General features: G+C 48.9%; 1 protein-coding gene across 2 annotated transcripts in view; it reads left to right on the top strand.

The window, feature by feature from the left end:
• EPHB1 (EPH receptor B1) overlaps positions 1-25592 on the top strand; it is a 408429-nt gene extending 382837 nt beyond the window's left edge. For both annotated transcript variants that reach the window (XM_074370913.1, XM_010947708.3), the window contains 4 exons: positions 13421-13570; positions 18688-18881; positions 20698-20853; positions 24138-25592. In XM_074370913.1, coding sequence (XP_074227014.1) covers positions 13421-13570; positions 18688-18881; positions 20698-20853; positions 24138-24246 — 609 coding nt within the window. In that variant the 3' untranslated portion in view covers positions 24247-25592. The remainder of the gene's footprint in view (positions 1-13420; positions 13571-18687; positions 18882-20697; positions 20854-24137) is intronic.
• Positions 25593-25865: the final 273 nt, after the last annotated feature.

Here is a 25865-nt window from a genome sequence, read left to right as displayed (position 1 = left end):
AGGAGATTTTTAAGAGCTTTTTATTTAGATAACATTTCCCCCCTAAATTTAGTGAAGATGTCTAGACCATGAATACGATTCTTAATTTTGTCCAAACCAACCTCTATGAGAAGTACCTGCCTTCCAGGACCTGCGGTCCAGAGTTGGGTCTTAGTCCTCATGTCTCTTCCATCTCCTTGAGCTCCAGTCTGGAATATTTCCACTGTCTTTCTTTGTCTTTGATGACATTAACATATATCTATACATATATATTTTAAGAATATATCACTTTTTTTTATTATTAAATAGAACATTCTTCCTTTGAGGTTTTTCTGGTGTTCCTCACAATCAAATTCAGGTTCTACATTCTTGGTCATAATCTCACATAAGTGGTGTGTGTCCTTTCTAGGGTATCACAGCTCAAGACGCATGATGTCCATCCACCCCTTATGGGAGTTACTGATTTTGATCACCCAGTGGAGGTTTTCTCCAAGTTCTCCAATGTATATTTACATGCAGTGTATATTACATTTTTTTCCACTTATGACTGATAAGACAGCCTTTGTGAATATCCTGTTCTTCATCAAAACCCTGCATCCCTAGTTTTAGCATCCACTGATGATTCTTGTCTGAACCAGTCTGTATTATCATGGCTGCTAAATGACGTTTTTCCAACTCTAGCCACCAGGCCAGCACTTGTCATTGACAAGAAAATATGTTTGGATAATAGTTCTATAACCCAATCAAATGTTCCTTTGTCCTGCTTGGAAAGTCAACCTGATAACATTCTGAAGATCACATTCTGGATGATTTTTGCCCAGGAACTTTGGGAATGACCTTTAGCCAAAGATATTAGGATTCTCCTCTGTTCCCAAGTTGCCAACCCCTGTTTAAGGCAGTGACCTTTCAGACTGCTCTTGTCCCATCACTGTCTACTCTGCACACACCTTTGATGGAAATCGTCTGATTTACTTTAGGGGAGGGCAGAAGAGGAAGGAAGCAGACAAGCCCCAATCTGTCCCATAGATACGCTGGCTCATTAATTCCTGCTTCTCTGCCTCGTGCCTGCTCTGCTCCAGAGCTAGGATACCCTGCTCTCCATCTATCCTAGTCTCACCCATCCTTTGCCACAGGTAGTAAAATACAGCCCTGGAGGGCCCAGAAATGAACGTCTAAGAGGTCTCAGGGGATACTGAAATGTTCCAGCAGGATGTCAAACACCTGGGAGGCTCCCCTGGGAGAGCCCAGATGAGCAGGTTCTGCTTACTGTGTGCAGAGGTCACAGATCTTGGGAACTTCTCAGGACTTCTCTTGACCTGTGATTGAGGATTATCTCCTGAACCTGCTGGGCTCCTACTAAACAGTGAACATGGGTTCCCCGGCCTTGGGAGACCATGTATCTGGTGGAAATGGGAACTGTTTTTGAGAGGTTCACAGTTCACCAGCCACAGATAAAATGGGTTCTGAACACTCTTGAAAATAATGAGTCTTGGACTTCAGCAGGAGATGCTCCCATGACTCTCACAATTCCAGAATGTTCTGGAGCAGAGACCCTGCAGTTCTAGGCAGAGCTTCAAGTCTATGGCAAGATTAGGAAAGCCCTAAGTCTGGTGAGTGAGGCTGGTGATAGCAGCCACTGAGCACCACAGTGAGAGGGTCAAGTCCAGGGTTGGAGGAACAGATGCTGATGGGAAGAACCCAGCTGCCTTTGGGACAGCCATACGGTAAACCCATCCCCGAGCTCCTGTGGGCCCAAGCAGGACAGACAGGAAGTCAAAGATTGAGGGGTTTAGGCCCACCAACTTGGGGGAAAGCTAAGTCTAGGAATGTGGGTTGTCTCCAGGAGTTGCTTTTCTAAGGAATGGGAAAACATAGCATAAATCCCAAAGTAGATCAGAAAACAGAGATTAGTCCAGAGAAAGGAAAGATAAGATGCAAGCAGCATTGACTAAAGTCGAAATCAAGCTGGGGTCCCAGCACATCCCAAGCCTGGGTTCTGTAGGGCCTGCCTAGGTAGGTCAGCAGATTCTGAGGCCAAAAGAATGAGAGATTGGGAGCAACCATCTGCAACTCGGCCCAAGGTCCAGCCTCCGACATGCTCTTAACGCTACTCTTAAAGCGTGTACCTGCTTTCACGTCAGTGCCCTCCTCCAGGCTGTTCTGTGGCCCCTCAGAGCCTCTGTCACATGCCTCGTGGTCTCACTCAGCTCCTCCTTCATCTCTCCAATAGCTGGCCTGGCTTCTTCCTCTTTTATCACAGCATTCCTGAGCTTTTGTGTGCGGCTCAGTGTTTGTGGAGTGAATTAAGAAATTCATTAGCAAGTGACGCACATGTCCCTGGAGATCTGGCCAGTGTTGAATGGAGCAGGAGCCTGAGTACCCAGGGAGCCATGTGGCTGTCCCAAGGCAACTGGGCTCTTCACAGCGGGAGGAAGATACCTTTCAGTTCCTGCCCTTCCAACTTGGACTTGACCCTTCCCTGTGGCTCTTAGGGGCTGGTATCACCAGCCCCACCCACCAGACTTGTACCCATCATAACCCCCACTCCCTCCCCTCACACCTGGGGAGGATGGATCCCAGAGGCGGCAGGGAGAAGGGGCCCATTGGTCCAAATTGAAACATCAGCCCATCTGGAAAAAAAAAAAAAAAGGAATCCAAAGTAGTCTCTAGGATGCTGATTTTTAAAAATATTATGGATTTATTTATAAAAGAAGTCTTAGAAATAAAAAAATAAAAGTGTGTTTCAAGTAAAAAGTGAAACAGACTCCCTTTCCACGTCCCAGAAGTCACTGCCATTACGAGTTTGGTGTGTGTCCTTCCCAGCCTTATTGTGTGTATGTATTTATTTATATTTTTATGGTCTCAAAGATGGTCTCATACTATACTTTCCAAGCTCTTCATCACCTTGCTTTGTCACTTAACAATGTATCATGAATATGACCTTTCCTCCCCTTAATACCTCACTTCCCGCCTTTGAAACCTTTTTCTGTGCCCATGTGGGTTTCTCAGATCCTTTCTCAGGCATCCTGTATATGAATGAACTGTAGAAACTATTTAATAAGCTCCATTTGATGGCCATCTTGGCAGCTTCTGATGTTGTATTATTTCAAACAGTGCTTCAGTGAATATTCTGACATGGGTGTCTGCAACACTTGTATAGATAGTTCTGTAAAGTTAATGTCAAGAAAATGAATTGCTGGGCCAATGAATTTGCACATCTAAAAATTTTAAAAGGAATGTCAAAGCTAAAGAAAAATTTCAAAATAAGAATAATGCAAAAACACCCATGTAACCTGTGCCCACGTTCTTCATCTATTATTATTATTTCATCCCGTTTCTTTATTACTTGCCTGCTGCCCACCAAAAGATGTTTTTTCCTAAACTCTTGGAAGACATGCTGTATACATCATGGCTTTCTAGCCCCATGAAGCATCCCACATACCTCAGTGTGTATTTTTGTATTTCCTAAGAAGAGGAATATTCTCTTAATAACTGTAACAGTACAGTTATCAGCTTTGGTAAGTTAACATGGATAAAATGCTTTTATCGAATCTACTGTCTGTGCTCTGATACTGGTAACTGACCCCCAAATGTCCTTTTTAGCATTTTTTCCTTCTTCTTTCTTTCAGATGTTGCATTTCATTGTGATGTAGATAAAGTCTCTTTTAATCTGGAACATTTTCACAGCCTTTCTTTGTTTTTTATGATATTGATACTTTAAAAGCATACTCCACTTTTTTAATAGAAGCATCCTCATTTGGGGTTTGTCCAACCTCGCCTTGTGACTAGACCCAGGCTATGCGTTATGCATTACCAAAATGATGCTGTTCGCTTCTCGGGGTCCCACATCTGAGTGCATGATGTTCATCTGCCCCTCCTGGTGATGTTAAGAACTGCATATTTTAAATTTTGGTAGAAAAATTTGATTTCCCAAAACTTGTTTTGGCAATTTGTACTCCTGCCACATTTTGTGAGATTTCCCCACACCCCCAGCCCCTCGCTCATATGGGGTACCGCCAGTGTCCTTAACCTATTCCCTGTCAGTACACTGTGCTTGTGAATGCTTTATTTTAAATGGAAAGCAGTACTTTTCCCCGCCCCGTCATTTCACTTTGAGATACACTTTAGTATTCTTATGTCTCGACAAAGCTTCTCCAAACATCAAAAATGCGGTAGACTCACATGGCCTTTTGTATCCCCAAACTCACTGGGGCTTGGACGGTTTGGGGGTGATGCTGGCCCAGCTGGGATGGGACCCTTGGCTGAGAGTGTGGGGCTCCATACTCTGTAAAAGTAAAACAGAAGCCAATCCATTTTCCCCCCTTTGGAAGAGAAATGATGTCACCTGCCCTCCGTACACGGGGACATTTATCTACATTTATCTTTCCATCTTCTTTCCCATTATCTGCTATGAAGAAAAAGCAATGGGGCTGGGAACTGGAAGACAGATTTCAAGTGCCTCCCCCCAACTTTCTATCAGGTGCAGACCCATGGCCACCTCCTTGCCTCCCCTGGATCACATAACTGATGAGGAAGGAACTCAGGAAGGAGCTGGCCTCCCGACCAGTGGTCAGTGGGGCTGGCCCCGCCCTCCCCACCATCCCTCACTGCCACCAGAGAGGACAGGCGGCTGGGAAAACAGGGCTCCTGCCGGGAGGCGGCTGAACAGCCTCGCTCACATACCTCACACTCTGGCAGCATCAGCGAACAGCTCCTCATGCGCCCCTCTGAGATAATTAAGCATTATTATCCCTATTGGCAGGTGGAGACGGTAAGACAGAGTGGTTAAGTGACTTGGTTATAACTGCCGGGACTGTTGGAGGGAGAAGCCGTGCCAAGAAGGGAGTGCAGCTCAGGGGGCCAGAAGAACTTAAGCTATTTAATGTGACTGATGATTTTTAAATAGCTGTTGGAGGGTGGGGGTGGGGAGAGAAGCTAGTGGACATTGGTGACATTGGTGAGACACCAACAATTACACTGGAAATAAGGGCTAGACTCAGGATACCTATGAAAACGGATTGCCACAGTCTGTCAGCTGCTTCCAGAAGAGGATGGAAAACACTGACAGCCTTAGTGAACTCAGTGAGGACAAGGAATAAGCCCCACAGGCTTCCCACAGAGCTGGACAGAGGTCCCCAGGATGGCTGTGCAGACAGACGTCCACCTGACCAGCAGCCCCACCTCTCACTGCCGGTGCCCTGCCCCATTACCATGGGAACCCTACCTCAGGGTGGCAGGAAGCCCCAGGGGTCTCTGTGCACAGGGGCAGGAATGGAATGGGAGAAGGGTGGGTGCCTGAGGGTCAGGGGCAGACACTTGGGGCAAAGGTAGGAGAGTTGTCACCGCCTGTTGACAGAGACAGGAACCATGGAGACCTGGGGACAAGTGGGCAAGCCCAGGGGTCACTGGCGAGGCAGACAGATTGACTAGAAAAGAAGAGAACAGCTGTGGTCTCTAAGGGTGGGGTTGATGGGCAGCAGTGAAGCAGTGGTGATGGGGGCTCCAGAAAAAGCATAATCCTTCCATGTTCCAAGAAGCAGTGGATACACACTGGACTGGCCCAGGTTGGGAAGAGTAGAGAGCAGGGTGACCATCTAGCCGCCTCCTCGGCCCTGCCCATCCCTGTTTCCTGGTCCTCCCCACCAGCCTTGCCATTCCAAGGGACTAGAGGCTCACCCTCCCCACCCCACCCCCTTGGGGGCAGGGAATATTCCTGTTTCAGCAGCAGGAAGAAAACATCCTTGCTCACCAGGTCCTTGACGGGGACTGGCTCCCTCCCCAAGTTACCAGCAGTCCACCCTCTGGGTAGGCAAAGTGTAGAGAATCTAAAGCCCACGGGACTAGTTAATCTAAACACTCTTTCCACGGAGTACACCAGGAGAGAGCAAGCCCCACCATCCCTGACTATTACCACTGCAGGATTCCCTGCACAGCGCCCTCCTCGGGGCAGAAGTGGTATTGTTCCGTTCCCAGCTACAGACCCTGGGCTCACCCAGAGAGGGTACCCACTGCCTGCTGGTCTAATGAGTGAAGGCAGTTGGTAAATAATTTAGCCCTGTCTCTGCACTCTTTCTTTTAAATTATAGGCTCAAGAAACACTGTATGATAATATAAACATATACATACGCATGTTATATATATATAAAATGTTGACATCTCAGCCATCAGGGGTTAATTTTGGGGGTGAGTGGTAAAAGACAGCTGTTTGCCCTGATGGTATAGTACAGAGAAACAAACATCTGTTTGGTTGAAAAACAGGGTTTTGTTTCTTTTTTCCAGCTGGGAAACGTCACCAAGTGGCCTTTCTGTTCTTCACACATGAAACACACACTATCATCCGCATATTTTTAGTTAATTTATGTCCAATGGGCCTTTCTTTCTCTCGCTGCTGGAAAATGATGTTTGGGCTGCAATTACCTTTCACAGCATCTCGCAGAAGGGTTTCAGCGCTCACAAAGCTCAGGGGGGAGGCAGTGCGGACCCCACTGACTGTAAATCTCTCCATTTGTGGCTATTCAAATCACATATTTTATCACTAGTACGAAATACATTGTGTCATTCATTTTGGAGGAGCCGCTAATGCTTTAAGAAAAGCTTTGAAAAACATTCTGTTTAGAAACAATTTTGTCTGCAGCCAGTGCAATGTGTCTTTTTGGGTTGTATTTTCTCCCAGCCCCTTTTCTCTGTTCATTGTGCAATTTGCATGACAAATAAGACCATCCTCTCCAAAAGCTCACCTGTTCCCACAGCCTGTTTCCCACCTAAAGTTCTAATTCTCTGTATGTTGCATCATAATCCTTAGCCTGGTAATAAATTATAGTGTCACCATCAAGATCGTGGCTTCTGGAAAGAAATAAGCAGCAGGGCCAGATGAACTCTCTCAGAAGATGGAGAGACTGTTTTCATGCAAATTCCTGGCATCCTGGGGAACTGGGAACTGCCTCTTTATTATATAGGCTCAGTTGCAATCCAGCAGCCAGAAGCCATTTCCACTGGCTGTTAGAAGCTGGTTACGCTCAGAGAAAGATAACCTTTCAGGAAGAAACTTCTCTTCCTTCCTGACTGATATGGGTCTTATCTGGAAAAATCACTTTGCTGATTAGGTTGGGGAAAATGGGTCAGTGTACTTTCAGGGTGCTTTTAAATGGCGACATTCCTTCTAAAAGATCTTCTTAATTTAACACGTAGGATCATGTTAGGTCTCTGGGTCCAAGGCAGTGGACAGCGAGGGAGGCGTGTCCCATGGATGCACCCAGAGGGCAGAGCCATCTCTGTCCCACCTGCGTAGCAGGGCTGCTCAGAGCCTTTATCAAGGCTGGTCACTCACGTGGTCAAGACGGTCACTGCCCCAAGGGGAGTGCTCAACCTGCCACTCCAGAGGGACACTTGCTGTATGTGATGCAAACTTCACCCCAGTTCACCCTCCATTTCCCTTGGGCCATGGATACACTTGACAGAAACTATGATAAAGCCAGTTCATTGCCTTTTTAAAACCCATCATTTTATGATCTTTTGAGGTTCCGTGCAGTGAGGCAGATGCTTGCTGTACATACAGCCACCTGTCCCTTCACCCATAGCAGGCACTGCCCATCAGTCATGGCAGCATTCCTAGCTGAGCTTCAGATGAAGCCTCAGAATCCTTCCCAACCCAGCCATTACCAATGACCAGAGCTGGTCATCAAGATGAGACCTCACTCAGTCCATGACTTATACTGGATTGTTCTATACCAGTGGTTCTCAAAGTATGGGAACCACGCTGAGAGTTTGTTAGAAATATAATTCTCAAATCCCAGGTAGCACATTTGAACTAGCACATTGGAAAGTTCAGGGTAAAGCCCTGGGATGTGTGTTTTAACAAGGCTTCCAGGAGACTGTGATGCACACTCAAATTTAAGAGTCACAGATACAGTCCAGTTGTTGTGGCTAACGGCTGCGCATTACGGTCACATGAAGCATGTTCAAACTTCCCAGTGCTCGGGCACCACACCCAGAGATTCTGAATAAATTAGAGCACCCATTGGTATTTAAAAAATAATAAGAATAATCTTCCGCAGAGTGATTGCAGTGGATAGTCAAGCTTGAAAAGCACAGGCTAGGTGTTCTGGGGATGCCAGGAAAAGGGATGTTGACATGGCCTTCAGCTAGCGTTGTGTAATTGGGATGCAGCTACCCGGACCTGGAGAGGCCACCTGGGTCTGTGGGCAGAGTGAGGGTGGGTTCCCCTCAGGCGTGTCATGCTCTTCACGAGTAGGAGTAGTGATGTGGCTCCAGCATCGTCAGCATACCTGCTTTCTGATTATCATCCTCGTGACCACATCAGTGGAAGTGCCACAGTCCTGTCCCTTGAAGTCCCCACCCCACAGCACTCACGTGGCTAAGCAAAGGGCAGTCCTTCAAGATGCAGACTGCCCTGGGGCCAGTCAACAACACTGAAGAAGTTTTACAGAGGGCCCTGTGGCGTATCTGCTAGGCTTCCACCTAAATGTTAGAGGTTTCCCTCACTCCCAAATCCCACTGCATTGTAACAGCATCTCAGGGTGGATCTGCCACGAGGGAACTTAGACTAGTGCCTGATAAAATTGTATATACTCACTGTGTTCATTTCCTGGGGCTGCTGTAAGAAAGTAGCACAAATTGGGTGGCTTTAAACAGCAGGAATGTTTTCTTTCCCAGCTCGGGAGGCTAGAAGTCCAAAATCAAGATGTTGTCTGGGTCATGCTCCCTCCAAAGGCCCCAGGAAAGAATCTGGTCCATGCTTCTCTCCTCATTTCTGGTGGTTGCTGGCAATCCTTGCCGTTCCTTGGCTTGCAGATACATCACTCCAATCCCTGCCTCCATCTTCACTTGGTTTTCTCTCCTATGTCTCTCTGTCTTCACATGGCCTTCTTACAAGGACACCAGTCGTTGAATTTAGGGCCCACTCTTATCCAGTATGACCTCTTACTTGCTAATGTTACTGAACAAAGGCCTGGCTGCCTGATGATCATTGAAGCCAAAACTACGGCACTGACATTTAAGAAAAGGAAAAGCTTTATTGCGAGGTCAACTGGCAGGGAGACAGGAGGCAAGGCTCTCAAATCTCTCTCCCTGAACCAGGGTTTGTTACACTTTTATAGGTAGGGAAGGAGGGTTGGTATGCAGAAGCGCTGACTGGGCAGGTTTTGATAGAGAACTTTAAAGCTTGGCCTCTAATGGTGGTACATGGTTACTGTAAGTGGTAAAGAAGGTTCAGCACCAGGTCTTCGTGGACAGCGGACCCTTACCTTCTGAAAAAGCTCAGGCTTTTAGGTTCCAGTCCTCTCCTGGTCTTTTGGTTCTGTAGGGTGGGGACACTTTGGCTCCAGGTGTTATATGAGGTCAAAAATTTCTCCTCTGTGTATGCTTCGGCTGCACGACTTGCATTTTTGTTCTGTTGCCTCTGAAAAACAACTTAGCATCTTGTTAGAAAGAGGATAGGGCTGGTTTGGGGCTGGTTCTGTGGCTACAATTATATCCCCAGTGACCAGATTTCCAAATAAGGTCACATGTACTGATACAGGAGGTTAGAATTTGAACCTATCTTTTGGAGGGGAACAGAATTCAACTCACAACACTCAGTAAATTCTTGTTTAATGGTAACAATAATATCCTGATTGGTTTACCTATTTATCATGTTGGGTCTTCAAAACAACCCCAGTATGTTTTGTATATTATAAACCTATTTGAGACTGAGCATTACAAAATTTAGAGCCATTGCATGATGCTCTGGGTCATAAACCTATCACTTCAAGGGGCTTCCACATGCAGCAAGATTCCAAGGATTCTGTGATCATCATACTCAATATTCATGAACATCTCACACGTGGTGGTGGAGAAAAATACTGTAGCATTGCCCAGACACACAGAAGCTTAATCCTTATGGGCATCTCTAGGGTAAGAAACTAGCAAGGGAAATCGGTCCTATGCTTCAACTTTGGTCTGGAAAATTCCACAGTTGGATGGGTTCTAGAACCAAAGCTATGAGCTGTGACTATCTTAATGTCACTGTGGCTGGTGAGGGCTGGCTGGGTGGCATTGGGGGTATCCATTGCTCCTTAAGAGTGGGGCTAGGTCTCATCACTGCCAGGCTCCAAGCAGGGAGCTGGGCAGAGTGGGTGCTACATTGGATGCTTGTTGCAGGCTGGCTGAGGCTGAGGGACTGAAGTGCCTCTACGCTGAGACTTTCCACCTGTTGGCATCACTCCTGGTGACAGGTGTGGGTTATCAGCAGGTGACCCTGAAGATGGCTGGGTTAGAATTAATCTGCTGCCAGATATCATCTCCTAATTTATCAAATTACACACACATGTTAAGTTATGGCATGATTATTCCAGAGCAAACTTTTAGAGATGTCAAACTTTTGAAGAATTTCTTGCACACAGCCATTCAATGCCAAGCTTTGCCAGGAAGGTCAGTATGTGGAGGACACCGATGACAGTGAGGCGCCTCCCCCTTCTCCCCTCCCCACACACCAACAGTGACCCCCAGCTGCAGCTCTGGGGAACCTGGTCCCTGCAGAATGCAGCATCCTTGGGGCATGAGGTCATCTGGTGCTGGGAGAAGCTCCGTGCAGGGGCCGATGCTCTCTTCAAGCCCTGTGTCAGCCCCTCTTGCCCACGTGGGTGCTGAATCCTTCCAGTGAGCCTCCCCTATTCTCCACCCCCTGAGGGTTCTTCCCTCATGTTTCCTCCGATCCAACAGAGCCAACCACCCCTTCCCTATCCCCCTTCCTCACACCTGCATCGGCAAGAGCCAGGACCCTCAGAGCACTTAGCCGTCACAGGAATGCCCTGGCCTTGGGCCTTCTGGTCCAGACTTCTCTTCCGGCAGGAGGACCTTTCTCACAGGCAGAAGCCGTGGAGGCTGCAACACTGTCCCACTTCCTTTTCTTCTAATCCCCTGCATGGGGATGGTCTCCATCCTCTAAATGAATAGATTTCCTTTCACATAATTGAAGACAGGTTAAATAACCATCATTGTAGTTACCTCTGAGCATCAGAAGGTAATGCCAGCAGTATGATGTTTGAAAAGCCGAGAGAAAATGCGAAAACTCCCTGGAAGGAAAGCGCCCATCCCCGTGCTCCCCCTGCTGCCTCGGAGGTCAGCATCCCCTGCTGTCTTGGTGGAGAGCCAGTTGTGATAAGCTGTCACCTGCCTGTCCCGGGCTGCTCTTCTGAAAGGCTCTGCCACCTGCTGGGTTGGAGGAGGGGTGGTGACAGGCCAGGCTCTGTGTTCAGCGAGGCCCGACAGCGCAAGGTGGCAGGAGGGCTGGGGCGCCTTGCCAGCCGGCCTGGCCCCACCACCTGACGTGCCAGAGGGAGGACACCACAGCTGTCACTGGCGGTCCCTGGGGTCCACTCCAGACTTGGCAGAGAGGACACCTTCAGACTCCCAAATCGCCTCTTGGAAATTCAGAAGAGCCACACTTTCCTCTCACCCACCTCCTTCTTTGACACAAACAGCCACACAAAAGAGAAGCCCAGGCTCTCTTTTAGCCACAGATCCACACGGCCAAGGTTTCTCTTTGTCTCTCCCTCCCTCGCACACATAGTGAGTGAGAGAGAACTTTCCACGTCTCTCTCACACACACACTCACACTCGTGCTAATTCAACTCCTGCTGTCTCACCCCATATAACCCAGGATTCAGAGGGACCAGAAATCCCTCTCCTCTGGGGGAGCCCCTGGCCCCCGCTAGGTGTGGCATCACCCCCTTCCCTAATGGGGACACACAACGTGGGGTCTCTGGGCTGTGGGACACTGGCCTCAGGTGTTTGACAACTCCTGGTCCCCTGAATTTTTCACCTCCCTTCTGAGCCATGGTACCACGGAGAGAAAACCAGCAAATTCTTTCATGTTTGGGTGGGTGGGGGGATGGTGGGCAGAGAACAGAGCCTCCGGTTGCCTCCGCCACCCAAGCCTGCCCTCCGGGCATTTGTCACGTTGCTGGCATTTGAGCGGAGGACGCGTCCCACCACAAAAGCCTGCCACCATCCGAGGGGGTGGCAATCAGGGCTGTCTTCTTTGCAGAGAGCTGGATGTGAGCCTGTGGAGGTCAGGACCACACCGCCTTTCTTCCCCCCAGACCCCGGGTAGGAAACCAGATAAAAATACACTTTGCAGTTCACTCCCTTTTCTCTCGTCCATGCTCAGATTAACCACTTATACATTTTTTAAGGTATTTTTGCTGAAGTCCAACACGTATCTCTGGTGATTTGAGCAGATCGTGAGAATGGTCAGTATAAAAATAGCCTCCTTGCACCAAGGCCTGAGATGGACAAGAGGGGAGCGAGGGAGGTGCGGGTCTCATGCATTATGCAAGCAGAGCCCAGGCCTCGCAACGGGGCCGAGCGAGTGAAGTCCGGTATTTGGCGTGAAGAATTGAAAATGAGGATCATATTTGCTCTAGAGAATGCTGAACTCTACCCCCATAAGAGGCATCTGTGCCCTACAGAATGCCTCCTGATCTCTCATCCTGTCTTTACTTCCCCTCCAGAACTCCGTCCTCCGGCCGTTCTGCACCCCTGCCAGTCACCCCCGGCATCGGACCAGCTCCTCTCTGCCCAGACTTCCCTCCTCCCCGCACTCTGCCCGATTAACTAGTTTGCACATCTGCTGCGTGGACCCTATGCCAGGCCCTGCCCCAAGCACTCTGTGGATAGTAACCCACTTATCCTCACGAAAACCTGACTATGTAGATGCGATCATTACCCCCATTTTGCCAATGAGAAACAGAGGGACAGAGAGGTTCGTTAACTTGCCGCAGGTCACACAGGTAGAAAAAGGCAGTAAAGTTATCTGTACTTGACCAAAGGCTCCAGGAAACTTTCCCTCTGACTGGTCCCGGCCACCTTCCCTGACCCCTCCCTGTGTTAGGGAGATTCCTCTGATTCTTAGAACATCCTGTATCCCCCTTTGCCTCATCACTTTCCATCCTGTTAACAGTACGTTCTGAGTTTCTGTTTTCTTGTCTGCCTCCCCACGCACTGTGCAGATTGTGGGCAGGGCCCCTGGCTGGCTCAGCTCAGGGACACCAGCTCCTTACGAAGGACCTGGCACAAAGCAGTACTCATTGCCTATTTGTTGATGGAGGTGAATGAATGGCTGAATGGATGGATATCAGTCCCCTAGGTAAACAAAACAGAGTAGAGTCTGGCAGACAAACTGAGGATCAAGCAGAGATCCAAGTTGGAAACTCCCAGATGGAGAAACAAACCCAAGAGCAGCATTTTAGAAAAGTGTGCCCACACGTGGCAAGAGCCGGCAGAGCCCCGCAGATCCCCTGCCCGTGGGCACGCGCTGCCCCGCTGCCCTAATTCAGGAGCCGTGGGGGGAGGGGGTTACAGGGCGTGTGCCCAGTTTATTCTCACCCGCCTTCAACCAGGAACCCCACAACTGGGCTGACCAGGCTTCTCCTTCCTCCAGGGAGGCAAGATCCCCGTGAGATGGACGGCTCCAGAGGCTATCGCCTACCGCAAGTTCACGTCTGCCAGCGACGTCTGGAGCTACGGGATTGTCATGTGGGAAGTCATGTCGTTTGGAGAGAGACCCTACTGGGATATGTCCAACCAAGATGTGAGTGTCAGCAGTGCCTGGCTGCCACACCCCTCCTTGGCGGGGGTGTGCCAAGCCTGCCTGCCTGTCGTCAGCTCAGGGTCTCAAAACCTGAATGGGAGGTATCTGGGGCAGGGGATGCAGGGACACCCTTGGCACCAATGTTTGAACTAATGAGGGAGCCCAGCAGGGAGATGTGATGGTCCCCACGACCTCAAAGTCTCTAAAGGTGCGCAGGCCAACCCAGGAGCCCATGGGTTGGTTCTGAATGGGTGTGTATTCTGAATAGATCAGGCCCTGAATTAATCATGGACTCCTAGCCTGCTTCAGATCCCCAGCCTGCGTGCCCTCCATCACTACTTGTGATGGAGGGGAAGCAAGGCTGGTTGGAGGGCGGGACCTGGCTTCCAGGCCTGCTCTGGGCTGACGGATGTGCTATGTTGAGCCAGCTGCACCTTCCTTCTGGGGCTTGCCTTTCCCAGCTTCAAAGAGAGGAATTAATTGTAAAAGGCCCATCTTTTCTGTGAATCTGCTCTTCTGGGAGCCTGTGTCACCTGTCAGTGACAGAGGTGCTGAGCAAACCTCCCAAGGCTGGTCAGATCCAGACGGGCCTCAGGAGGGGACCCGTCTGAGTAGAGGTCAACACCACCTCTCCAGGCTACCAGCAAGGGGTGAGGGGAAAGGAAAGAGAGGGGTCACCTGAGATGCTTTAAGCAGAGGCATTTTGGGGGTGTTCCAGCGGGGACCCTTGGCTCCATAATTACTAAAAGGTGGGAAGCCTTTTGAGGATGATTTGCTTTGGTAAGATTTCAGTCAGAAGTCCTCCCTGGCTTTCCCCACCACCTTGGGCCCTGGGCCATCCCCTGGGACCACTCCCCCTGTTACATCCTGAATACACGCCCTCCCCTTGCAGCTGGGAGGACTGCAGTCTGCAAAGCCTGCACACCTCTTCCCATCACGTTGGAGAGCAGTTATTATCTTTCCCAGCTTCCCAGCAAGAAGAGGCAGGTCTGTCTCAGTCGAGATCAGGCAGCCAGCCACACCATAAGCCCCGCATGCGGGGATAGGCTCTGAGGCACCAGTACACTGGAGAAGTCTGTCCCCAGGTGGCCCTCTATCCAGCCAGAGGTTTCAGGCCACGGCCGATGCTCAGAAAGCTAAGAAAGGTGGCGACTCGGGGGCCCAGAAAACACATTCCAAGGAGGAGCGAGGTGCTGCCCCTTGCTCCCGTGGGTAGAGTGGCTTCAGCCCAGAGCAGGTGAAATGGCTGCATCCTTAACCAGGTCCTGATCCGACCACGTGTGGTGTCTGGATCCTCTATTATCTCCAATTATCCATGCTTTGCCTCTGCTCCCATAGCATGTCGAATCGGTAAGTGTTGGAATTGATGCCAAGGCTGCTTTCACGAAATCAAGTGCACTCTGGTTCCGTCCAGACTGTCAGCTAGAGGAGTAATAAATGTGAGTCAGAAAAAGCCGGCCCGTTTCGTCCTGCCCAGAGACTGTAATCCGATTAAGAGCAATTCGGCACACAGAGAATGGCTTAGGAAACTGTCTGACAGGCAAGATTTGACATTCAAGATATTCTCAGCAAATGCATTCACCTCTGTGGAAGACAAATGGCGTTTCTGATATTAGACTTTCAGAATTCCCAAATCATCCATTCAGCAAACACTCAGTGTATGCTAACTGTGTCTAAGCATTGTGCTTGCCGGCTCTATTCTTGGGGGGTTCACAGCCCAGTGGCACATACACAGGGCGGTGGGGACATTGCGGGGGGGAGGTGGGGATGGCTTCCAGATCTTTGATGCTTGAGCTGAGCCTCAGAGGGAATAAGAACATCTGTAGAGTAGCAGTTTATTCTAATTTTGTTGTGTTTCTCCAAAATAAAGCCCCTCAGCATTGTCTCAAGTACCATCCTGCTTTCTGTGGGCGGCGGAAGGTGACTTTTGCCCGTTCAGAGGGCATCTTCTGACCTGGCCTGGGAGACAGGCAGGAGGGCTCCCAGCGGCTCAGGCTGCAGCCGGGCTCATCAGAAACCACTGAGGTGGTGGCAGTAAAGGATGTTACAGATGACAATTGAAAGGCTTTAAGAAAGAGAATTGCAGTGGCAAGTCGGAGTGCTGGTAATTGGGCTTCCGGAGCCCAGGAAAGTCTTTGAACATGTACAGAGAGTTTGTCAGCCAGAGAGAGAACTTGGAAGTTCTACTGCTTGGATCTGATTGACAGAGATAATGAGAGTGGCAGTGTCTGTGGAGAGGAGCTGCAGTTGTATTGAAACATCAGAGCTCAACTTAACCCCCTCTGCCCTGGTTCCTCCACTGCTCTGAGTTCCTCCACTTCACTCTCTGTATGCAAGGTTGAGTGAGCCCGCCCACCGCCCAGCTCACTAATAGGAAGTGCAAGTCGGAGGACAGGGGACAGCCAGGAGCCCAGCTGGGGACAGGAGGGCAGGGGAGGGGCCCTACTCCTTTCCCAGAGGAGCTCCAGCTCTGAGGCACCCAGGTCAGACCACCTGCCCCTGGTCCCCACCTAACCCCCATTCTTGCCATCTCGGGGTGCAAAATAGCAAAGGCAGCCCTCACCCCACCCCATCCCTGCCTCTTTCAGCCCCTGGGGCATTTGTTTACACTGGCCCTCAGGTGGGTCCGAGGAGTTGCTGCTGACCATTCAGAGGAGGAAAAGCAGCTAGGTGTTCAGTGTAAGGCTCCCAGGCAGAAGAGTCCCCTGTGCCCGGGTCCCCAGCCTCTTGATGCTCTGCCAGGAGTGCTTGGGTCAGCTGGTGACACCACGGAGCTGTGCCCCCGACCAGGGCTCTGCCTCCAGTGCTCCTTCCTCTGATGGGCAGACGGGAATGAAATCTTGTCACGGGGGAACATCAGTATTTGGGGTTCTGGCCATCAAATCATTTGAGCAGAGATGCGGGCAGTTTGGGGGAACACGAGCTGCTCTGCATTGGCAGACTTTGGGGCCCCTAACCCCATGAGAAGCTGAATTGGGACACCAGCTCTTCCTGCTGGTCCCACCTAGCCTGTCCCTAGGGCACCCAGAAAGAATTCGTGGGGCCATTCAGTGGGTAATCCCACTTGTCTCCAGGGTGAGTGGGGACTGCGCCCGGGTCCCTCAATCTGGCTGTCTGGGAGGAGCTGAAAAGGGGTGCCAGTTTACAAGCCCGGCCTCTCCTACTCGTGGATTACTTGGCTTAGCTCCATCCGCCCATTCCTCCGCCCCCCATGAAGGCATCACAAGGCTGCGAGGGCTGTTCTCCAGGCTGCGAGCAATGTAGCGTCCCCACCGAGGCCTAGGGGCAGTGGGCTTCGAGGTAGTCCTAACTTACACTCAGATGTCCCCGGATTTATTCCCAGCCCTATCACTCACCAGCTGCCTGCCTTTGGGCACCTCCCTGCCTGGGCCTCCATCCCCTTGAGGGGAAAAACGGGCTAAAGTACCCTCCTATGAGGTTAGCCGGTAACTTGATTGACAGCAGCCTGGCTGAGATAAACATTTGTTGGCGGTGAGATATATTATTCAAAAGTGAACGTTTCCAGTCGCTGGTTGTTTGTAAAGTGATAATATTGGTATGGTCTGTATGCTTGTTTGTTTTTCTGGCATACTGAAGAGAAGGAATAATACAATATACCTTGATTATCTCTAATGATTTCAGGTTATTATATTATCTCGTGCTCCACCTCATGCCCTGTATACTATGCATAGAATTTGTAAAAATATAAACTGATTGAGAATATTCACTTTCTGATTCATTTACAAAGTATATTAAAAAAAAAAAGAAAATGAAAAAGAAGAAGAAATAATCAGTTGAAATGAATCTGACATTTTTAAAAGTAGAGGCAAAAACACCTGAAAATCCCTGAACTCCAAATTATGTCCTATGTTGTTAAAGGCCCTTTCACTGTTTAATGTAAAATCAATGCCTAATTATTACAGAAAATAAACATACAAACAAACAGAAAGAAAAACACAAAGGGCATGCATGTTTCTACCTGCTCAGAGGCAATCACCGTTAGCTCCATGGTAGATATCCTTTCAAGGTCTTTTCTATGTATGTGTGTAATTTTGGTTTTTGTTTTGTTTTGATTTTTGTTTTTTTTTTTTTTCTTTTACAAAAGCAAAATTATACCATATTTTCACTTATGCAGCCTGCTCTTTTGCCTAATATTACAATGGGAGCATATTTCCATTTCAATAGGTATATTTTTGCAACATCTTAAGGTCTGCGTTGTATTCCAGGCCTTCCATTGTGTTATGAGTGTTCCATAATAAATTTATATGCTTAGTACTGGGTCATTTACAATTATTTTTGCTATTACAAAAAGCACAGAGCAAGCATAATTGATTTAAATGAATTGGAAATTAAGAAGTAAGGGGTGAAGACCACTTACAAGAATCTAAAAAACAGAAAAAGTACTTAAATCTTTACAGAATTATTCCCTGGAGTCTGCGAAAATTAACGAAACCTGATTGGGGATATTCATGTTGGATCACCTTGTTATTTTGACCATTGTCATTGTACTGAAACCAATTTGTTTAACTAAATTATCTTCCACCCAGTTCTTGTTGCTGCCTCATGAAGATGAAGGTAAATAATGCCTAAGAAGCATCTCGAGGGTCCCAGGCATGGAGCAGGTTGTCTATCGAATGATGGTCCCTTCCCTCCCTTTCTCTTTCTGTAGCAGTGAAAGGATGAGGCCGCCATGGGCTTTGAGGTGTGACCTTTGTATTAGTGGGTTCACTAAGTTTCCCATGTGCCACTGTTTCATCTTCCCTGGTGCCACCAGCTGCCAGGAAGGCAAAATTGGGCCTGATGTCGTCTCAAAAGAGGAAGCTCAAGCCATTCACCGGCTCATCCTTCAGTAAACATCTACAGAGATCTTGTGTGTGTCAGGCCCTGTGCCAGGTGCCAGAGACACAAAGGGACAATAAGACCTGGGCCCTGCTTTTTGGGATCCCACAGTCTAGAGGGAAAAGCCAAGTGCACATAAAATCTGTTACAGTGAAAGGTACTGGTGAACAGAATGAGGGCATCCCGGTCAAGGAGTCTCCGTCCTCAGAGGCTAATTCGTGAATGACCGGCTGGTGGCTCGTCACCAATCATACCTGTTCCCATGGATGTCACTGCAGGTCATCAATGCCATCGAGCAAGACTACCGGCTGCCCCCACCCATGGACTGCCCAGCTGCTCTACACCAGCTCATGCTGGACTGTTGGCAGAAGGACCGTAATAGCCGGCCCCGCTTTGCAGAGATTGTCAACACCCTGGACAAGATGATCCGGAACCCGGCAAGTCTCAAGACTGTGGCAACCATCACCGCCGTGTGAGTCTAGTGGAACAGGAGGGTTCCTAGGTGGAGGGGGTTCCTAGGGTCTCCTAGTCTGGGAAAAACCCACAGCCAGTCTGCTAGCTTTCAGTCTACTGAGAGCAAGGGGGAGGCAGCTAAGCTTAACCACTCTTGGAAGAAGTTCCAGGATTCTTCTATCTCCCTAAAATATTCCCTGCCTCCAGCATGGGCTGCAGACAGATGATAAGATCCCTGTCTGGGTCTCTCCCTTCCATTGACTTCTGATGGGCGAGGCACCAGGCGCCTCTGATCTGACTGGTATGAGGCCACTTCTAGGCAATCCCGTTCCCAGAAGGCACCCTTTCTGCTAACCTCACCAGTCCACGAGGCAGGTGGAACAGCAGACTCGGAACTTTGGCCAACCTGATTGCTGGGGGACAGAGAAATTCAAAGCAACTAGATTTGTTATGACCAAATGCACAGAGTTCTCAGTTACTGTCATCGACTGTCAGCTGTGGGTCACTCACCTACATGTGCAATGTTAACTCACTTATTAACTCATTCTGACCGAAGTTTGCTGGGTACTTGGATGCTAAGCATGGTGCCCTTGCTGGCCGCATCGGATGGAAAAGATAGACACGCCCTCGTGGAGCTTAGAATCATTTAGGAGCGGCAGACCTTAATCAGATGGTCACCTGAAGAAATGCAAACCGAGACTTCAGTGGCCAGCGTGGCAGAGGGGAGCATGGTGCTTGGAGAGCATACAGCTCAGTCAGGCTGGGGTCAGAGAGGTGTCCCTGATGCCTGTTATCTCAGTTGAGAGCTGAAGGGTGAGGAGGCATTAACCAAATGAAAGGAAGATGGAGGTAGAGGATCAGGGTTCCAGGCCAAGGGCACAGCATGAGCAGAGGCCCGAGGCTGGAAGGACAGGGCCAGTGTGTTGGGAATGCAGTTTGTAAGGGGACAGGGTGGAGGCTGAGGCTGAGGCTGGCAAGTTGAGCAGGGACCAGCCGCTTAGAGCCTTTAGGCTCTGCTAGGACTCCTGGGCTTGATTTTCAGAGCAGTGATCACCCATCGGAAGGGCTGACATGAATCAGGGTCGGAGTGAGAGCTATTAACATGACCACATTTGTGTCTTTTAAAGAGCGCCAGGCTAGAGTGTGGAGCTGGTGTTGAGGGCAGCGTGCAGAGGCAGAGCATCTCAGTAACTGTGGTAAAGAAGACAGCATCTCAGACTGGGCAAATGGTGTGGGAAGAAGTGAATGGGTTTGAGAGATTTTGGAGGTCAAATCTTGGTGATGTGGCGAAGAATTGGGTGCGGGTGCTGAAGGTGAGGGAGCTGTGAGGATGGCACCCTGATTTCTGGACTGGGGACCTGAGGGTCTGCTTTGAGTACAGAAGAGGTCAGTGGGGGGCTGCTCTGTCCCACTTCTTTCAGTTAGCTGAGGATGGAACCGGAAGAAAAATGTTACCAGGAGATCTGAGGAGGTTGCATTGAACTTTATATGTATTTTTAAAGGACTCTATCTTCAGATAATGAAGCTCTTAGATTTCAGTTTACACCAGAGTCGTGGTCCTTCTCCTCCCTTCAGACTGCACGCTGGGTCAGTCTGCCCTTCTGGACTGACCAGCATGGGACAGAGCCCAGAGGTAGGCGGACTGGCCACCTGGCCTTAAGAAGCCATGCCAACTTGGGATTCTGTCGAGAAGGAAGGGTCAGCCCAGGTTTCCCCTCTAATCCTCATCCCACCAAGAATGCTGAACCCCGTTGAAGTCTGCCGTCTGCTCAGAGTGTGACTCTGCCCATGCACCCCTGCAGCAGTGGGGTGACCTTCTCCCCTCCGTCTTGCAGGCCTTCCCAGCCCCTGCTTGACCGCTCCATCCCAGACTTCACGGCCTTTACCACCGTGGATGACTGGCTCAGTGCCATCAAAATGGTCCAGTACAGGGACAGCTTCCTCACTGCCGGCTTCACCTCCCTCCAGCTGGTCACCCAGATGACATCAGAGTAAGTGATGCGAATCGCCTCTGTCCCGCCCATGGCTGGGGGTCACGGCTCCCTCCCTGCTATCACGCATGTGCAAGTCCTGCCTTCTGGCCTCATCCCTAGATCCCCACTTCTGTATCGAACCAGGCCTGGTGGGAAAGATGGAGGGGTGGGCTGGGGAGGCTGAGATCCACTCGGGGCCCCAAATGAGAATTCTTCAAAGTCACAGCCATATGTCGTTTGCCTAATCACTGAGAGTCTCTCCTCCGTTTAAGTTTTTAAACTCAGCCCATCAAAGAGAGCATCCAGATGGAAAGAACACAGCCAGCCAGTACTTTAAACAACACCGCGGGAAGGGGCATTGCACTGAGTCAGCAGCAGTCCCCGATGCACGGGATCTGAACTTAGATGGCACTTGTAAATAAGCATACGTTTCCATCCCCCACAAATTATTTTCCAATCCGCAGCCCCCACAGGAGCACCGAGGAATACAAAAACTAAAATTATTCAGATAAGATGGGAGCCAGAAAGGGTCTTAAAGATCCATGTTGTACATCATTTTCCGAAAATGTTCTGAGCAGCCCCAGTTTGGGGAAATGTTAATAGGTTCTCCTTGGGAAGACGAGTCCCATGGTCAAATAAATTTGGGAAATACTGAGCCTTTTATCTTTCTCCTGGAGATTCACTCATATATTAGCATGGAAAAGGCCATGAGGAATCCTGAAATAGAGAAAGCCTTGTAAAATTATTAAATACCATGGAACTATATTTTGGAAGAGCAGAATTTTGTGGAACCATAGTTTGGGAATTCTGTCTAGTTATCCCCCTGCCATTCAGTGATTTAGAAAGTAGGTGACATTAGTGTCTAAAGATTCAGCTCTCAGGAGCAACATAGCAGGGACTGAAGCCTGCTTTCCTGGTGGCCAGGTCCACATCCTCCCACCCATCCACCCAGGGCCACCCGGGGCCTGTACTTTGCTGCACACTGGAGTCACCTGGGAGTCTTTTAAACTATTGATGCCTGATTCCCACACACCGATTTTCTGATTCATTTGGCGTGTGGTAAGACCTGGGCATCGCATGTTTAAAACTCTCCAGGTGGTTCTAATGTGCAGTAAAGTTTGGGAACCACTGGACTAGAGCTGGCAAGAGTCAAATTTTGAATACACACACATAGTCACGCACGTGCATAGCAGCGGGGACCTCACCAGCCGCCCGGCTGCAGCGGGCACTGACGGCCCTGAGGTTGGTGGCCCGTGACACACATTTCCCTCGGTAGAGGATTGGTCAGTCCACCAGGCAGGTGACAGACTGATCACCTGTTCCGGGTCATACACCTGGGATTCGCTCCTGGGCAGGCCAGTTGCTAAGACCCAGGGGAGACAGGTGGTCCTCCACCCGCTGCGGTTGAGTCCGAGGGGGACAGCTTCTTGACTCTTGGCCTTCTGTCCCAGACTCCTGCTCTGCAGTGCGTCTTCCTAGAGGCCAGCTTTACCTCTCTCGGGTTTATTCCTGCTAGGAATGATGAAACCTCCACTTCCAGGGAGACTTGAATATGCCTAAAAAACTGTCCTCGCTGTTATGAACTATTGTCAGGCACCAAAAAATAAAAACTAAGCCCTTACCAGTAGAAAACCAGCTTCCCCATCTTGCAGAGCTAGAATAGATGCCAGGGTGCAGGGACCAAGCAGGTACCCGTGAAGGCAGGGCTACGCCTGCTTTCCCACTGTCGATGGCTCAGTGTGGGGACTGTTGTCACCTGATCCCCCATGAACTGAAGGAATCAGATTGGGTAATTCCCTCAGTCCGGGAAGAGCCACATGAAACAGAACAAGGGGCAGAATAAAAGGAAGGTGAAACTGAAAATGAAGGGATTTAGTTCAAAGTGAAAAAAAAATCTTCACAAACTATTGGAGCAATTTCGTTTGATTCTTGAGAGACGAACGATGGGGGAAAAAATACGTATAACTAAATAAAATAGATAGCGGCCAGTTTGTGAATTTGAAATCCAAGCATACTTCTCAAAAGTGTTTGCCGAAAAGACACGGGCAATTGGACAGTCTAGACCAGCGGCAGCCCGCGGGGGCCTGACTGCCAGCTGAAAGGTGGAGGTCCAGAGGAGAGCCAGGCATTGAAGATCGGGATCTGCACAGCGTCCACCTCGTGGGTCTTATGCACAGTGTACAGAGTGATCGGCTGTGTGGGGACAGAGGAATCTGGAGGGAGTACAGTCAGAATGTTAGACTTCCCAGAGCTGCCCGGCAGAATGGCTGAGAGTCGGGCTGTCCTGAATTGGAATCCCAGCTCCAGCACCATATACCTGCTATGTGATCTTGAACATGTCACTCAACTTCTCTGAGCCATACATACTCGCCTTGTCTATAAATGTGCAAATAATAATAGTGCCCATCTCACTGTTTTGTGGGGAGAGGTAAATAGAGTAGTCCTTGCAGAACACTTGGTCTATTGTCTGCCTACAGGACACACGTGAGAAATGATTGCTGGTAAATGATCGTCATTGACTGAGTGGTTTGGCAATTTGTACAAAATGCTTCTGTAGGTTAAAGGAGTTAGTATGTGGCACATAGGAACCACTCAAGTAACTGCTACCTTATTAACTAAAGAAAGATGCATGGGTCGATGCATGGGTTTCCCCAGAGTCAGGTATCAGCCATGGACTTGTTCATATGAAGAATCACAGCTCAAAGACGAATCCAGTCCAAATCCCTGTCCTAAACATATTCCTTGGATTCCTGCTTGGGCAGATATTTAAAAGTTATTTTGAGATCGCCCTTCTTAAAAATTCATGACATTAAAATTCAAACAGAGACAGAAAATGGGAACTCAGGGGAACACATCAGAAAACCAGGCAAGCCCCACATCTTTTCAATCACAGTGGGTGATCACTAATTTAGGCAGAAAACTCACAGAATTACTGAAGCCCCATAGAGTGTGTGCTTGTGGTGTTAAAAAAAAAAATAGCAGAAGAACCTTCTGGTCCACCTAGGGTCATGGACACAGTGAAGGAGCAGCTCCAGAACCCACAGGGGAGGAGCAAGGCACAATGCTTCCAGGTTGTCTAAGCCGGAGGGGAGCTCGGAGATGAGACCACTGCATGGAGAAAGCGAGATTCAGTAAAAGCATCTCTCGTTAGATGTTTGCCAGACTCGGGTAAACTTGGGTGCTTTGGATTTCAAACACACTCATTTGCCTACCCCACTACTATCAGGTGCTTGCATTCTGTGATGAGTTTTGATCCGTGCAAAGCACTAAAATGCCTTCTTCTGTGGCTTTTTCCCTCCTAGAGACCTCCTGAGAATAGGGGTCACCTTGGCAGGTCATCAGAAGAAGATTCTGAACAGCATTCTATCTATGAGGGTCCAGATGAGTCAGTCACCAACGGCAATGGCATGAGAACTCTCATTTTCTGTGGGGAGGAGAGGAAGGAAAAGGACCTGGCTCAAGGGGGAAGCCAGAGGTTGACCACCGTGGAATGTTCTGGAGAGATCAGCTTCTCAGCTGTGAAATGCATTCCCATCAACGAAGAATAAACTGGACCTATTCCCCATAGGCAACCTTCGTTTCTCAGTGACAGACGCACATTTAAGATGGGAAACCAAATAGATAATAAAAAAACTACAAGGTGATGGTCAACAGAAGTGAAGACAAAACAGTACGCATCAGGGGACCAAGAGTGAACTCAGCTTCCACCCTCGGTGGGCTGACGCCTCCATCTACAAGAAGAAAGGGAAGGAGGTAGAGGGGAAAAAACAGAAGCAATTGTCCATTTTCTTCCTCACCAATGACGTTCTTTTCTGTTCTCCTTCTGTACTCCTCCCCCAGAGTCCCCTCCCCTCTCCCACATCCATTTCCCTTTGCTCATGACTCGTGTAGGGAAGTTTCTTCCAACAAACCCCAGCTCCTGAGTCTCCAGATGTTCTGTCAGTTGCCAAAGGACTTTGCTGACCACTGCATGGGGGATCCAACCAATTCAATTAATGTCTTCATATTGAAGAAGAGATGTACCTTCAATTGAAAACCTTGTTTTTCTTTCGTTTGCATTTTCTGCAAAAAAGGAAAAAGAAACCACAAATTGGGGGAAAAAAAAAAAAAGAGAAACCTGTTTCCGTGTGCAAGAGCACGCGTATGTATGTCTGCGTTATCAAATGACTGTGCTTGTTCGTAACAGATGCAAATAAGAAAGAACTGGGAGTTCTTTGCCCCTGGAAAAGCTAAAGGGGCCGGAGCACGTTGTTGGTCAGGTTTTCTGGTTGGCTCGATGGGCCTGTTGGCTCAATGGAGAGAGAAAGTAGGGAGAAAAAAATTTTTAAATAAAACAAAAGGGGAAAAAACCTCTGGTGAGCTTGCAAATTCAGACAGGAAACAGGTGAGTGGTTTGAATTGGATGCAGTGTGGGCCCTTCTAGAATGACACTGACTGCTTACTTATTGTTGGTAACATCTAAAAAGAAGGAGAAGGAAGGTGTTTCTGGAGAATGTTCTTCCACATCCCTGGAATCTGCAATTCAAGAGGAGGTGGCTGAGGGAGAGTCCTTCTTCCCTTATCTGTGGACTGGCTTCAGCTGTGTGGCATCCGAGGAATGTTTCAGATGTGTCTGTGTTTCTCTGCATTCCTTCCTGTACCTCATTGTTCGATTCACTTTTGTAAATTCCACCTAACATTGAAATATTTTTAATTTCTCCTTTTACCTATAATCTCCTTGCTAATTTTATCTGTCTAATTAAAATGAGCAGAAGCATGTCTGGGTTTACATAGGATGGTGTCGGAGTGTGTGTTCCAGAGGCCAGTGGCTCCCCCACCAAGTTATTGGAGAAGACTTAATAACTGCTCCCTCCCCCCTAATAGGGCAGGAAGGGAACACATCCCAGATCCTGGGCCCTGTGACTCGCCAGAAGCAGAGTATGTTAGAATCATTCTCACTGGTGTGACCCCAAACAAGAACTGAGTGCATAGGAGGCTCTGAAGCCTCAAATATGCAGTGTAAGAAGTCACTGGCAGGGGAGGGTATAGCT

Source organism: Camelus bactrianus, chromosome 1 (genome assembly GCF_048773025.1).
Source record: "Camelus bactrianus isolate YW-2024 breed Bactrian camel chromosome 1, ASM4877302v1, whole genome shotgun sequence".
Classification (NCBI taxonomy): domain Eukaryota; kingdom Metazoa; phylum Chordata; class Mammalia; order Artiodactyla; family Camelidae; genus Camelus; species Camelus bactrianus.
Note: the sequence above shows the minus strand (reverse complement) of the source record. Positions and strands in the feature narration are given on the sequence as shown.